This window comes from Fonsecaea multimorphosa (assembly GCF_000836435.1).
Source record: "Fonsecaea multimorphosa CBS 102226 unplaced genomic scaffold supercont1.15, whole genome shotgun sequence".
Classification (NCBI taxonomy): domain Eukaryota; kingdom Fungi; phylum Ascomycota; class Eurotiomycetes; order Chaetothyriales; family Herpotrichiellaceae; genus Fonsecaea; species Fonsecaea multimorphosa.
Window position 1 is genome coordinate 771864 of NW_015971649.1, and position 13068 is coordinate 784931.

General features: G+C 51.2%; 4 protein-coding genes across 4 annotated transcripts; 2 read left to right on the plus strand and 2 right to left on the minus strand.

The window, feature by feature from the left end:
* Nucleotides 1-3801: 3801 nt before the first annotated feature.
* Nucleotides 3802-4683, plus strand: Z520_07633 (uncharacterized protein; the record flags this gene model as incomplete). The annotated part of the gene is made up of 1 exon (XM_016778130.1): nucleotides 3802-4683. The coding sequence occupies one exon, from the start codon at nucleotides 3802-3804 to the stop codon at nucleotides 4681-4683; it is 882 nt and encodes a 293-aa protein (XP_016631036.1).
* Nucleotides 4684-6319: 1636 nt separating this feature from the next.
* On the plus strand, nucleotides 6320-6664 carry Z520_07634 (uncharacterized protein; the record flags this gene model as incomplete). Its single annotated transcript, XM_016778131.1, has 1 exon — nucleotides 6320-6664. The coding sequence occupies one exon, from the start codon at nucleotides 6320-6322 to the stop codon at nucleotides 6662-6664; it is 345 nt and encodes a 114-aa protein (XP_016631037.1).
* Nucleotides 6665-7188: 524 nt separating this feature from the next.
* Z520_07635 (uncharacterized protein) lies at nucleotides 7189-8061 on the minus strand (the record flags this gene model as incomplete). The annotated part of the gene is made up of 1 exon (XM_016778132.1): nucleotides 7189-8061. The coding sequence occupies one exon, from the start codon at nucleotides 8059-8061 to the stop codon at nucleotides 7189-7191; it is 873 nt and encodes a 290-aa protein (XP_016631038.1).
* Nucleotides 8062-9536: 1475 nt separating this feature from the next.
* Nucleotides 9537-11066, minus strand: Z520_07636 (uncharacterized protein; the record flags this gene model as incomplete). Its single annotated transcript, XM_016778133.1, has 1 exon — nucleotides 9537-11066. A coding segment is annotated over one exon (1530 nt), but the record flags the coding sequence as incomplete, so codon positions are not given.
* Between the last annotated feature and the right edge of the window lie 2002 nt (nucleotides 11067-13068).

The following is a 13068-nucleotide window of genomic DNA, read 5'->3' on the forward strand; positions in this document are numbered from 1 at the left end:
ATTACCTACAGACAAACCTAAAGCCAGGAGTCGCATTACCTTCACAAACGGCTCTGATACCGTTTGCCTCTCCGGCTAAGGACCCCTCTATCATCGGTATCGACAGAATGCCGTGCTCGTATTCCCGGATCTTCAGCTGCCTTGGTGCGTTCAGCTCTTCCACTCGCCCCTGCACGCACTGCGCCCCGAGTCTCGACGCGTCAATCATCTCTTCAACCAGCTTAGGCATGTTCAGGTCGTGGGGGACAAAATATGATTACGAGACGATGACGCCCTGCTTGGTTCTCCTCGACCGCTCTTCATTGTACAAGGACGCAGTAACAGTCCGACCAACGATGATAACGCCATGCCGGACGGTGTGAGGCGGCTGCTCCACCTTCATCTGCCTGAATCGCGCTTCCCGATACGCGTCAATTTATGGCTGCAATCAAGCCTCATGGTGGCCCCGCTCACCGATAGGCTCATAGTCCGCTGTTAGAGATTGGACGATAACACAAAAGAAAAAGGGCGTGGAATAAAAGGGGCTCATCATACCCAAACACCCTTTTTAAGGGGATACAACCTTGACCGAAATGATTTTCTCGGGGTTATCTCTACGCTGATTCGCCATGTGCGAGATGAAGGGAGAAGGTCACGCAGGCCACGCCCACCTCGTCGATCTTCAACGAGGAAAATTCGCTTTCCCAGGTTCATTGATCTTCGCAGTGTCTCGGAACCGACTTCCAACCCCTCAACCCCTCGTCCTTGGCCAGCATGACCTGAAAATTGCACATCAGTAAACCAGGTTTCTCCACGAGCAAACCCGTTTGCAGCAAATTCTCCGTTCGATCCTGTGCAACGTGGCCGCTAGTCTTGCATTTCGAGAAACAAGATGCAAGAGTAGGACGGACAGGACGGGATGCTGCAGGTCGATCTGTCCCACAAACCGTTATATTTGTGCGCCGAAGAAACAACCACAACTATCGCAGCCCTCAAATCGAACGTTCTGGGCTCTTTCCGGAGCAGACCATCACGCTTCTTTGCCTTGTTTACCACCCACCTAGTCGACATCCACAGCTATACGGGCTTCATTATGCCACCAAACTGCAAACTCTGCCCAAGTCCATGAGGCGATATAGAAGAGTCCCTCTACGCGACTGACGCCTACCATTTACGTGGCTTTCCATCATACGTGTCCTCTGTCACCATGGCATCCTAGGAAACAAATGCCCAGACAGCAGAGTATACATTCACGTACATATTTCTGTTGCCGGAGCAGCCTCAAAACCAGAACTGGCAGACGGCCAATCGGTGAGTTTCGCCACGCCTAATGCAGGTACACAAGACATTTCCGTGGTCCAGCCTTACGACGAGCACGGCTGCGAGATAAGTATAGCATCTGCCCTGCAGCTAGGCAAGAGTCTATTGACCAATCAGAGATGGCCCTAATTCCTTGTTTTCGGGCACTGAAAACCGGGCATTTGATGAGCTCACAGAGACAAGAGACATGCGGGGATGGTATCTAGGTGTGCAGACTTCATCCAGCCTAGTTCGCCACCTATTGAGAAATCGTGCGATGCCGTCAGAGCATCTATTGAGAAGATTCTACCTATATGTCTTTGGTACCCGCAGAGGGTTCGAGAAGTGTCAGCAAGTCAGCAATTTGAACCGACCACTTTGGCGGGGGTACCGGCAGCCACTCTCCCTTAGCACGCCCTTACAGAGCGCCACTTCAGTCGTCCTCCTGCCTGCGTTGGGCGCAAGTGGACGGAGGTGTAAGGGAAGCGGATAGATAGACAGGACTTCGCGCTAAGACTCCTTCCTTAGTATATTATTATTTTAGTAGAGATTCCAACCTAGACTTGTCTCTAATAATACTAAAAGATTCTCTATCTATTTTATTCTTTCTTCCTTTTCTCCTTTTCTGTCTTCATTATCCTTAGATCTACGTTGTGTATATATTGAGGAAATGGATGGCAGTGCCATTTATAAGCCTAACCCTGTTGGGTACGGTGCTTCTTGGCAGACACCTTACCTTACTGGGTATAGGCTTGACCTGGCTTGTTTATATCTTGCCAGGAGCTTAGATAGGACAGATCAACGGTATGACACGCTTTTCCTTTGTTTCCCTCTGTTTCTGCCATAACAGCGAGTGGCTCCTGCTTGACTTGCTCCTATCTGAAGCTCTCAAGAAGATGATGCTAGCTGCGCGAGCGTGCTCCGTGGCGAATCTTATGCTGGAGTATTCCTTGTAGTCTATGGGGATATAGATCAGTAGTGAGAAGGTTAATGCTAGGCCAGGCGAACCCCTCCCGAATGCGAGTGAGCGTAAGGAGTGGCAGTTCACCGTTAACGCTATTTACTTTATTGTCTACGTTACACTGCTTTTGTCATTCACTTGACTATTTGGAAGTAGCTATTGAGCACTATGACACCCTTGTTGGACTTGCTGGCGGGAGCCTCGTCATCATCTTGGGACACCGCCTAAGTCAAGACGGGCCAAGCTGCGAGTGTCGCCCAGATTTCCACTTCCGCTAACGCTCGGTTTTGGCGTCCCAAGATGCTTCCTGCGGAGTGGTCCAATGACCTTGACAAACCGCCATACGATCTACTCTCGTTCCTTATCCCACTCCTTTCTTTCTCCCAGGGTGGAGCATATCGCTTTCAGCAAGCTCCCTCGGTGATCCCCTGATATCGGTGGGTGCGGGTGTACCAGGATCTCCAAGGAGGAATCGGATGTCAACGAAAATCTTGGAATTTGCCAGATAGGACCATGGGACTTCAGGGCTTGCGCTTGTCAGCAGATGTGACCGGTACCCCACAGCACTGGTTCTACGATGTTGCGGAAGGTATGACGTGACGGTACGCCCTTGGCACAGTTGCCCTCTTGTGGCTCTTCTCCCTCTTAGCCATCATAACAGAGAGACAGATGTCATTATCTACACGGCCTTGCGAGATATCAGAGCTAGAGAGGAACTGTGCATCTCCCACGGGAGTGCTAGGTGATACTTATTAATATGTATACCTGTTGCATCATCACTTTCAGTGTCACATCTGCCAACTTGTATGGGCAAAGACACCAAATGCGTTGACGGTTCAAACTATGATGGAAGTCGAAAGTGTTAGATTGGCGAGGGAGAAGAAGGTGAGCCTCGGGGTCGGCAGATGCAGTTTTCCGCGGACGTTTGCCGCTGGTCGAGAACGGCGCCCGTTGATGTCCCGGCGGAGCACACATTCCTCCGCTAGCACAAAAGCTGCATCAAGACAACGATATGTCGACCGACCACCTCTTTCTCTTCTGACCAAGCTGAGTAATTTTGAGAATTACCACAGGTGAAGATGGTTTGTTACAAGTTTTCCTCCGTAAGCCTAGTGTTTACAAGATTAGCGGTGCATCCAGCGTTTGAGCTTTGCAGTGATCAAGGCGAGGAGCTCGGCACCAGAGCCGAAACAGTTATAGGGCGAGGCTTATTGCATAAGGAATGATTAGGTAACACCCAACTAGTGCGTCACCAGCGCGGCATTCTGTCAATATTTGGGCCGATGAAGCGATCAGCGGCGATTCCTAAACCCCTTACGTGTTCAAGGTCCATTGATCTTCTCAGGGACGAAATGGCTCGCATGCTGGTTGCCTCCCTTCCACTTGGCTGATATATATAGCGTTATCTGGGGACTTATGAAGAGTTCTACATATATTATTTCGACAAGTCGAAGCTTTGACACTCGTTCTCCATTCCCAACAGTAAGCGCAGTCTTTCACCTCCTCCAAGTTCGACACGAATCTCGACGGCATACAGCCCTGGTGACTAGCGAATAGGAGCTATGGGTCGTACCGTGCTCATTACTGGCTGCTCCGACGGCGGCCTCGGCGCTGCGCTCGCAAAAGCATTCCATGAAAACGGTGACCGCGTCTTTGCAACAGCCCGGGACCCTCGCAAAATGGCCTCCCTGACAGCGCTCGGGATTGAGACACTGCAGCTGGATGTTTTGTCGGAAGAATCCATCAAGGCATGTGTGGAAAAGGTCTCCTCAATGACAAGTGGTTCACTGGACATCTTAATCAACAACGCCGGAGCAGGGTACACTATGCCCATGCTGGACGCCTCGATTCCAGAGATCCAGAAGCAATTCGAGCTTAATGTTTGGGCCGTTTTACGAACATCCCAGCTATTTTTCCCACTGATTCGCAATTCCAATTCGAAGATGCTTGTCAACAACACCAGCGTCAACTCAGTCGTCGGTCTTCCCTGGCAAGGACCTTATAACGCCTCTAAAGCCGCGATAGCCAGCTTCACCGAGACGCTTCGCCTTGAGCTGCAACCCTTTGGCATAAAAGTGATTGATCTAAAGACTGGTGCTGTGAGGTCCAAGTTCTTCGAAAACACATCGGCATTGACGTCGCATACGTCAGTTCCAAATGACAGCGTCTATGCAGCGGCTAAGGACAAAATTGAAGAATATATGGCCAAAGGCCCCGAGGGTCACTTTGTGGAAGCAGATGCCTGGGCTAAAAGAGTGCTGCGCGATTTGTCGAAGCATTCACCGCCTCATCAGGTCTGGCGCGGTGGCGGCGCTTCTTTACTGTGGTTCGTCGCAACCTTCGTCCCCATTGGGTGGATGGACTCCAAAATCAAGAAATTAGTGGGCCTAGATGTCGTGGAGAGACGGATCAAGCAAGAAGAGCAGACAAGGAAATCGACATAGAGCACACTTCGGGGTCTACCGGTGTGCTTCGATTTTATATATTGTTCTACTGCAGGGTATGTATATCAGCGCAGCAAAACTGGGCGCTTGTATTTCAGTCAGACGCTAAATCAAAGTCGTATCACCCCACCTTGGGTGGACTGCCGTCTCCATGCCCACCATTAGCCAGACGTGAATGGACTGAACGGTGCCGGCCGTCCACGTCGTCGTTTTGGCCGCTAGAATGGTGGCGTACTGGCCTTTCGGCAGATACACAATGCTGATATTGTGCTTCCCAACGGATCTTGATATGTACGTGTTCTGATCATGTAGTGGTTTCTGCAGCTTTGCGTGGGACTTGTCTAGCATGGACGTCGCCGCCGTCTGATCCTTCGGCCATGCACAAATCCAGCCCACCGTGTAAACACCATGGGTTGAGGTTGGGAACTGAGACTCATCTGCCGTCTGGTTCTGTATCCTGCTGTGCTCATACTCTTTCTTCCTCTATTTCCAAGGAAATTGCAGGCAATCGAAGGCAACGATTCGGGAAGAGAGGCTCGACAATTCTCCTCGCAAACCAAAGAAGAAAGCAGAACAGAAAATGGGTCGCTTCGGCAAGGGCGGTCCTCACCAATCCGTCAACAACAAATCTGGGTGGTCTTAGATGTATCCAGTTGCAATCGCAGGGGCAATATAAGTCCAGCTCTTGCTCCTGTAACCAGCAGCGTGGTTCAAACTTCTTCCGGTGACGAGGTCGTGAGTTTCTTTTAAGGGAAGGTGCGGCAATCGGGATCCCGAAGTCGCCAGCACCAAAAGTGCAGCAGAGGTTGGGCAAAGGTGAGAGACCGAAGGCGAACATGTCTTGGCAAGACGAAGAGCTTGCGAATGCCACCGGCATGATACAATGACTGAAGCGATGGCTTCGGTCTCTCCGTAGCTCGCTTCGTCAGCGCAGTGTAAGGGGGAGGATATCACCGTGTGGCGCAATACCTGTCGCACCTTGCGGAGTCTCGCCGTCGTGTAGCTGTTTGCCCCGAATCCGCCAGCTAAGAAACGGATGTCGGCCCACCTGAAAGCCGCAAAGATAACTAGACCTACTGTATTTCCGAAACAGGCTCTAGTGCCTTGTTGTCCTAGGCCCTCTTTACCGTCTTTGGTGCGTACAGAACGCCTGATCATGACTAACATAGCACTCAACGAGACCGTATTCCATCGCCGAAGCTGCTTCACTATGACGCCGGCAAGGGTTCCTACCTCTCCGACTCTTGGTAATGAAGGTTCCTATCTTCACCAAAATGCCGCACTCAAGAGCCATTGCAAATCTAAACACATCTAAAACCCTTGGCTTGCGAATTTGTCCGGCAGTACCCAAGCTAACGCACTATTTGTGCAGTTTCCATACCAAATTGGTCTTGATGCTGCGGGTATCATCGTGGCCAAAGGGGAGGGTGTCATATGCCCCAGATCGGTGAAGAGGTTTACATAAGAGTCGGCCAGGCCCATCGCGGCACAGTCGCAGAGTACGTTGTCACGAGGGATTCACACCTGGCCAAAAGCCCATGAATCTGAACTTCATTGAAGCTTCCAGTATCCCAGAAGTCGCGCTTTGGATTACATGTTTGACACAACGGGCCAGTCTCTGTAGTGCCTCACAGTCATGAAGAGAGGCGGAGTCATTATCAGCATCAGTATGGTACCCTCTGGTGAGGAGCAGGCGAGCGCCGTGTCGGGCATCCCATTTGCTCTCCGCATGGCGCTGAACTGGGTAGATCGGTACTACCGCCTAGGAGCTGCTCTGGCTGGCGTCAGCTACAGCTACTACATAATGTCTCCTGACGGCACGCAACTTCAGCAGATTGCTTCCTGGGTCCAGGATGGCAAAATTCGGCCGGTGGTGGGACGGACAGTGAAATTCTCAGATATCGAAGGAGTCCGACAGGGATGCCAGGAGATATTTGACGGAAAGGGTACTGGGAAATTCGTGGTTCATATTTTGTCATAATTGCCAGTTCAAGATGCTCAGAGACAAAATGGGGTCGGTGCTGGATACCCAGGCTGTTAAGGTGGCATTGGTTCTGAATGCGTTGCGCAAAAAGACAGCAATGTAGGAGAAGCACTGTAACATGCTGGAAAAGTGCTATGGAGGAACTTCAATTTGTAAGTAGTTGGAGATAGTGGGGAATCCCTGATTGTGCACAATCCAGACCTCGAGTAAACTAGAAAGAATAACGCCGCAACGCCTTGTAATGGCCTCTCATATACCCTGCAGATGCAACCTGTCAAAGTGTTTCCAGACTAATCTCATATTCTGATGAGCTCAAGGGACTGGCCTAACCACCAAGTTCTAATGATTGCAGCATGCGGCGGCTGTTTTGAGGGCAAGATACCGCGGCACACTCGGTCGTAGGCAGTTCAGTCTCTTTTTTGCCTCACTATGTCCCTTTTCTTTCTCGACCTCGGTTGGTGAGTGATATGGTTTCGGCGGTCGTTGCCAAGGCAGGTAACGGTGTGTCCTACTTTGGCATTTCAGTAACGCCCAGATGGGTTAGGATTTTCGGCGTGAGCGAGATATTGATATTGGTAGAGGGAATGCTGCTCCTCCGCTGTTGCTCCTCGTCTGTTTGACTCTTTTCGCCCGCGACCAAGGATGGGTCCTTGCAGGTCTGCCCCCAGTATCGGAATAGTGAAGCCAACGACCAGGAAGTTGAGGACCACAACAAGCTCAGGAAGCACAGACAAGATGACGGTGAAAAGTAGCTTCCCGTCTACGGAGTTGAAGTCCTTGTTGTGCAGAAATGTCGTCAGCTCGGTGTAGGCCAGCCGGACCAGGATGAACGGCAGGGCTATGGCGACGGCCAAGCCCAGGCGCCGTTCTCCCGTTTCAGCATAGGAGGTGTTTGTGCAAGCTCTGGCACAGAAGAAGAGAATGCCGATGAACCCAGGGATGAACAGTAGTGCGCCCACCTTCGACATGGTTGGGGGTTTGATGCTGGCTCCGTCACTCTTGGCACTAACGCCGCCGATGATGGACAAGATCATAGCAACGCCAATGACGGTCTGAAGCAGTCTAAAATGGCGGACGCCCAGCAAGCCTCTGCCACTGCGGTTGATGGAATCCACAAGTCTTGACAGGAGACCCAGGGCAGCCAGAAGGAGTGGTGAGAGACCGACAGTGTCGAGGATGATTGTTGTCTTCAACAGCCCCGCTGAGTGCTCATGGTACGTATACAGTTGGCATCCAGCTCCAACCACGCGCACGACGCAAAGAAGCAAGGTGTAAAACCATCCTGAACTGCGTCCGAATCCATGTCGACTGCAGAGGATGAAGGAGACAAGAATGCAAGGTGAGAAGATGACTATTTCGGCCACGGAGAGCCATCCGCGTGAATCGATATGCATATTATTGCTGAAATTGCGATGATGTGTCAATCAAATTATTATGGGTTGATGCGTATACTTTGTTTTGTATTTCTGTTTCCTGCTTCCCTTGGCAGAAGGTCGACGCGTTATATATGTTACTTCTGAAGATGCTCCTTGCTAGAGGAAGAAACACTCGGCACCTTCTTTCGTTCTTTGAGACGATCTGCAAACGTCGGGCCCCCACTACTCCTTGCTGTGCAGGGCAGTGTCTTCCAGAACGGCGCAGTTCCTGTAAGCAGCCTCGCGGTTTCTACTATTTCCAGGAGATAAACTGATCTCGTTTGCCGTGCCGACGCTTTCTGGGTGGGAAATTGGGACCATTTTCTGGCGCAGCCCACCAGTCTCACAACTTATCGTGGGCTGAGGAGAGTGCAGCCCGTGTAATGGCACATATGTTACGATATTTGGGATCAGATCTACATGGATCAAATTTCGACCGACCAAGCCGTGGCAACGATCTGAGTCTATACAGCTTCAAACAATTCGAATCGGATGTGGGGCCCACAGAAAAGGGCTAAACCACGAATAAGGGAGTTGAGATGGGTATTAATCTGATACCGAATGAGGTATGCAGCTCGGCACCATGTGGGTCACGGGCTAGGCTTTGTGGGCCGTTGTTTAGGCCACCATTCAGCGGCTGAATGGTTTCTGTTTTCCGCTGGACCCTTCAGCGCTGGACCTTAGTATTTCCTACAGTTTCATCACCGTGAGACGGGCTTTGCTTCCCTTTTTACCATTTCGTCGACGCTGTTGCCCCAATTTACAAAAGGACGGGCAGAGCCTCCAGTCTGACAGCTTAGACCCTAGTTCTAACCAGGCACCATTACTCAGGAATTATCAAACCAGGCATGCCAGACGACGGTCCTTCTCTGATCCGGGGAGCTCCATTGCACATGGTAGCCTCAACATCGTAAATAGTGCTGACATCCCCATGCAGGTCAACTGTGGCAAAGACGACTGTTGCTGGCTTCATTGCGACAATGGCCGTGGACCGAATCCCACCTTTTCCCGTATGGTAATAGGAGGCCAAAGACGGGGTCAGTGGTCGCACACTGAGTTAGCAGATACTCAGTCCGGGTGGTGGACTACGAATCCTGCTAAGAAGCTGACTCGGGAATGTGCTTCGAAGAACATTTATTGGATAAGGTGGTATTTATTTCTCCGTGTCCGCAGCGTATGTCGGATTTTCGTAGTGTGATTGTGAGGTGACCCTTTCTTGAACACTGCAGTTACAGTGAAACATAATTTCCAAGTGCCAATCCTACAAGGTATCAGACCTGACTACACGATGGAATCCTGCGGTGACAGTTAACTTGAGATTTGCACCTGTGGCACACACTCCCCTATTCATCGGTAGCTGGCAAGGGAAGATTGGGTCAAGGAGGACAACAGGGCGCGGCGTTGGTGTTTGATACATCTCCCTGTGTAGGAAATAGGACTAGGGATGACTATACTTACCAATCTTCACGCAGATCTCCCTGCTCGAGCTTTTGTGCGACTATTCCCGCTTGTGGGATCTTCATCCGCGCCTCCATGTACCGAAGACGGTCGATTGCGTAACGCCTCACGTCGTCAGTAGAGGCGGAGACGACCGGTGAGCTTGCTGCAACGTAAAGCGGCCAGATAAGGAAGTAGCAGGCTGCAAGACTCGTTGTGTTGTCCGAATTTGTGCTGACGGGAGAGTATTGAGAAGAAGTTGCAGCTGACCCAGAAGGCGGCATTTGCACAAACTGGGGCACGCTATAGCAAATGTCGGAAGCGAGCTCATTGACGACGTTGGCTGACTCTAGTTCAAGCCCTGCCCAGTCGAAGAATGGTCTACTATCCCAGCTTGAGACCGGATTGCTCCTGCGGCTCAGACCTTTCATTGCGCAGATACACTTGTATACGATCTCGTTCAAAACCAAGCGAGTCATACGAACAATATTCCAAGCCTGCAAAATACGAGGATCTCCATAAAGGTGATACGTGCCGTGATAGATGTGGTCGACGTTATTGTAGCTGGAATGATGTTCGTCGCTGAAACAAGTTTTTGGTGCCCCGCGAGTCACGACTTTGAACCGCCAAGTAGGTGGTAGATCTGCCAAGAAGGCACACTCCTGCTGCTCAATAGCCTGAGCGCGCTCGATCCAGCTCCATGCATTCGCTGAAGCCGAAGTTGTGCCTCCACGCTCGGCTATCGTAGCCCGCAGGTCAATGAAGTCATTCATGATCTCGGCCAAGCGGACAAGAGGATCACTACGCGGTTGGAAGGGGGCAGCCACTGCGCGCAGATCGAGGAATTGAGGAGGTAATCGGCGTCTGTGTTGTATGGCATCGACGTATATGCTGCTGCTGATATGCCGGAAGAGCTTCATGCCTACTGGGCTTTCAAACTGTTGCCGGGGGCGAAGCCCAAGCAATGTCAAGGCTCCGTGTATATGGCTTCCCCAGGAATTCGACTGGGTGCTTTTGTCGGCGGAAAAGGTTTCAAACTGAGCCAGGAGCAGAATGGCGGCCAGGGTATCATCGTGGAGAAGACGTTCCTTGGATTGTAATGCTAGGTTGATGTGCTTAATGGCGATTGAGTAGTGGTGCCTAGCATCGACCATGATGTCGGGTCGTTGCATGTCATTGGATAGACTGGCCAGGGACACGGCTTGACACATTGGAACCAGAACCGGTGAGCTCTGGCTCGTTGTGTACAAAACGGGAAGCCAATCAAAATTTCCCCCGCGCACGTATTTCGCGAGAAAGAACTGGGTTGCAAGGTCGCGGAGTGGCTGTTTCAGGTAGTCTGAGTTCGAGGTAGATAATGCCGGAGTAGATCTGGCTCGACCGGCGGTTGCCGGTTCGCCAGGACCTATGCTTTCCCTTTTCACTTTGTACTTTTCCTTGATCCTTTCGTTCTCGTTACGGAAAACGAGATCTAGTTCGTTTCGATAACCAGGGCAAACCCTGGCAGCGTTTCGACACTGCGTGCACCAGGGTCTGAGTTGATCGCACTGGCATGAGATCAGCAGTCACGGCCAAGGGGTGGGAAGCGGAGGTCTTTACGGTTATTCTCTTCGTTCGACACAGCGCGCAAGCCTTGGATGGTCTCCCACAATAAACCATCTCAGGAGTCAAGAGCTGTGGTAAATTTTTCGGTCCAGTGTAGGGTCCCGAATGAACGAGTGGTCAGAACCAAAGTACCATTGATCGATTGGGAGAGATGTTTAGATGCTATCGTGAGCGCTTCAGTTCAAGTTTGTGCTGTCTGCCAATCATCTAACCAAATCGAGGCTACCGTCGCTATTTCTGGGAGAGGCCAGTGCAAGTGGCCATGCCAAAGATGGTTGCTGACTCATGCGGCGATTTAAATTGTGGGCTGATGTCGGGGGCCAAAGAGCGCCTAGGTACGAGGAGGAAAGCCGGTAGCCCGGAAGGGCTGGCAGGGGGCTTTGTACTCCATTGGCAGGGATGGAGAGTCTCTGTCCGAACAAGAGAGGGGGACGCGAAAGTAGTTCAAAGTCGAACAGGCATCGAAGAGAGAGCGGGCGACACGCCGCCAACTTTGGGTCCTGGCCGGCGCTGCATACGGTGGAATATGTTCAGGACGAAGGGTAAGTAAAGGTGAACGAGATGAAGGCGGAGTCGCACTCGAGCTCCGAGCAAAATCCTTTGCCGCTATCACCGTCAGGGCGAGGAACATCTGCTCGCGCCTCAACTCAGACGCGAACGGAGGTGACGCCGCCTTCTGCTCACCCCCAGTTCACCTTGGGTCGCGAGAGCCGAGTGAGCGATCACCTGTGTCTCACAATTGGACTACGAGTTTTAGCCTTATGCTAGAGATAATGTAAGAGTTGGCTAGTCCTAGTTCCCTATAGGAGCTCCAGTGGTAACGCTGGGCCGCATCGGATATGAGAGATATCTTTATCCTTGAATGCTTAGCTACGCTTGACAATAGGTCATGGAAGCAAATGTCTCTAATCCAAGAGTTTCCCAGCTGTAAGCAAATTCCGACTTCCCCAAGAGATGAGATGGATATCAACCTCGAAAGATTACTTGACAATCAACGAATAGATTACCTCGAGGAGTTTCTTGTCTTGGAGGATTCTGATTCTGAAAGCTCTGACTTTCGCACGACTCTGGCGCCGACGGCATTCGCAACGTTCATCGAGGATGAGCGAATCCCAGGAAAAGCGCAGGAGCTTAGTAGGCAATGCAGACACTACGGCTGAAATCATCGACCCCCAGCTGCTTGCGCAAGAATCGGTCTGAGAGTAACCGCTGTCGATTTGAGGACCATGGGGGCCCCCGGTTGCTAGTAAGGGCCCAATTTCCGGCCGGGCAATGAGCGGAATCCCCGCAAGACCGGCACAAGAGACGAAGGGCGACGTCGACGTCTAGCCGGCCGTTGTACATTTATAAGAAGTGCCGCGTGTACCTACCCGATACTCTGGACGCGCCTCAGAAAGCCCTAAACCGAGGCTCATACTGTAACTGCATAGTCACACCTCAAAAAGGGACTTCACGATACTAAGGGGTGAGTGCGAAGGTGAGAGGGAGGGCAAGTCGTTATGAAAGCGGCACGTCCATGGTTGGTCGCACCTGAGCTCCGAGCAGTTGTACAGCACCCTAGCAAAAATATCCGTCCACCCCACCAATTTTCCATCCACTTGATTTCCAACCACCAACCACTCGTTTTGTAAATTGCTTCAACCACGCTCGCTTAATCACTCTGTAATTGCCGTTATAATGACAAAAAGTAATGAATATTCTGAATTTGTACGTGGCACGATTCATAGGCTTCATTTAGCTGGGAAATCCCAGCGGGAAATCGCCGAGATCGTTCAAATACCTCGCAGTTCCATACAGTATATTCTCAATCATCTTAAGTCCTAGAGCCACCAACGCCCTAGCAGACCTGAAAAACTATCTAATACTGCGAAGAGACGTATAATCCGTCATGTTAAGAAGTATCCTCGTCATTCCTATCAGCGAGTCATCGATGAAAACGATCTT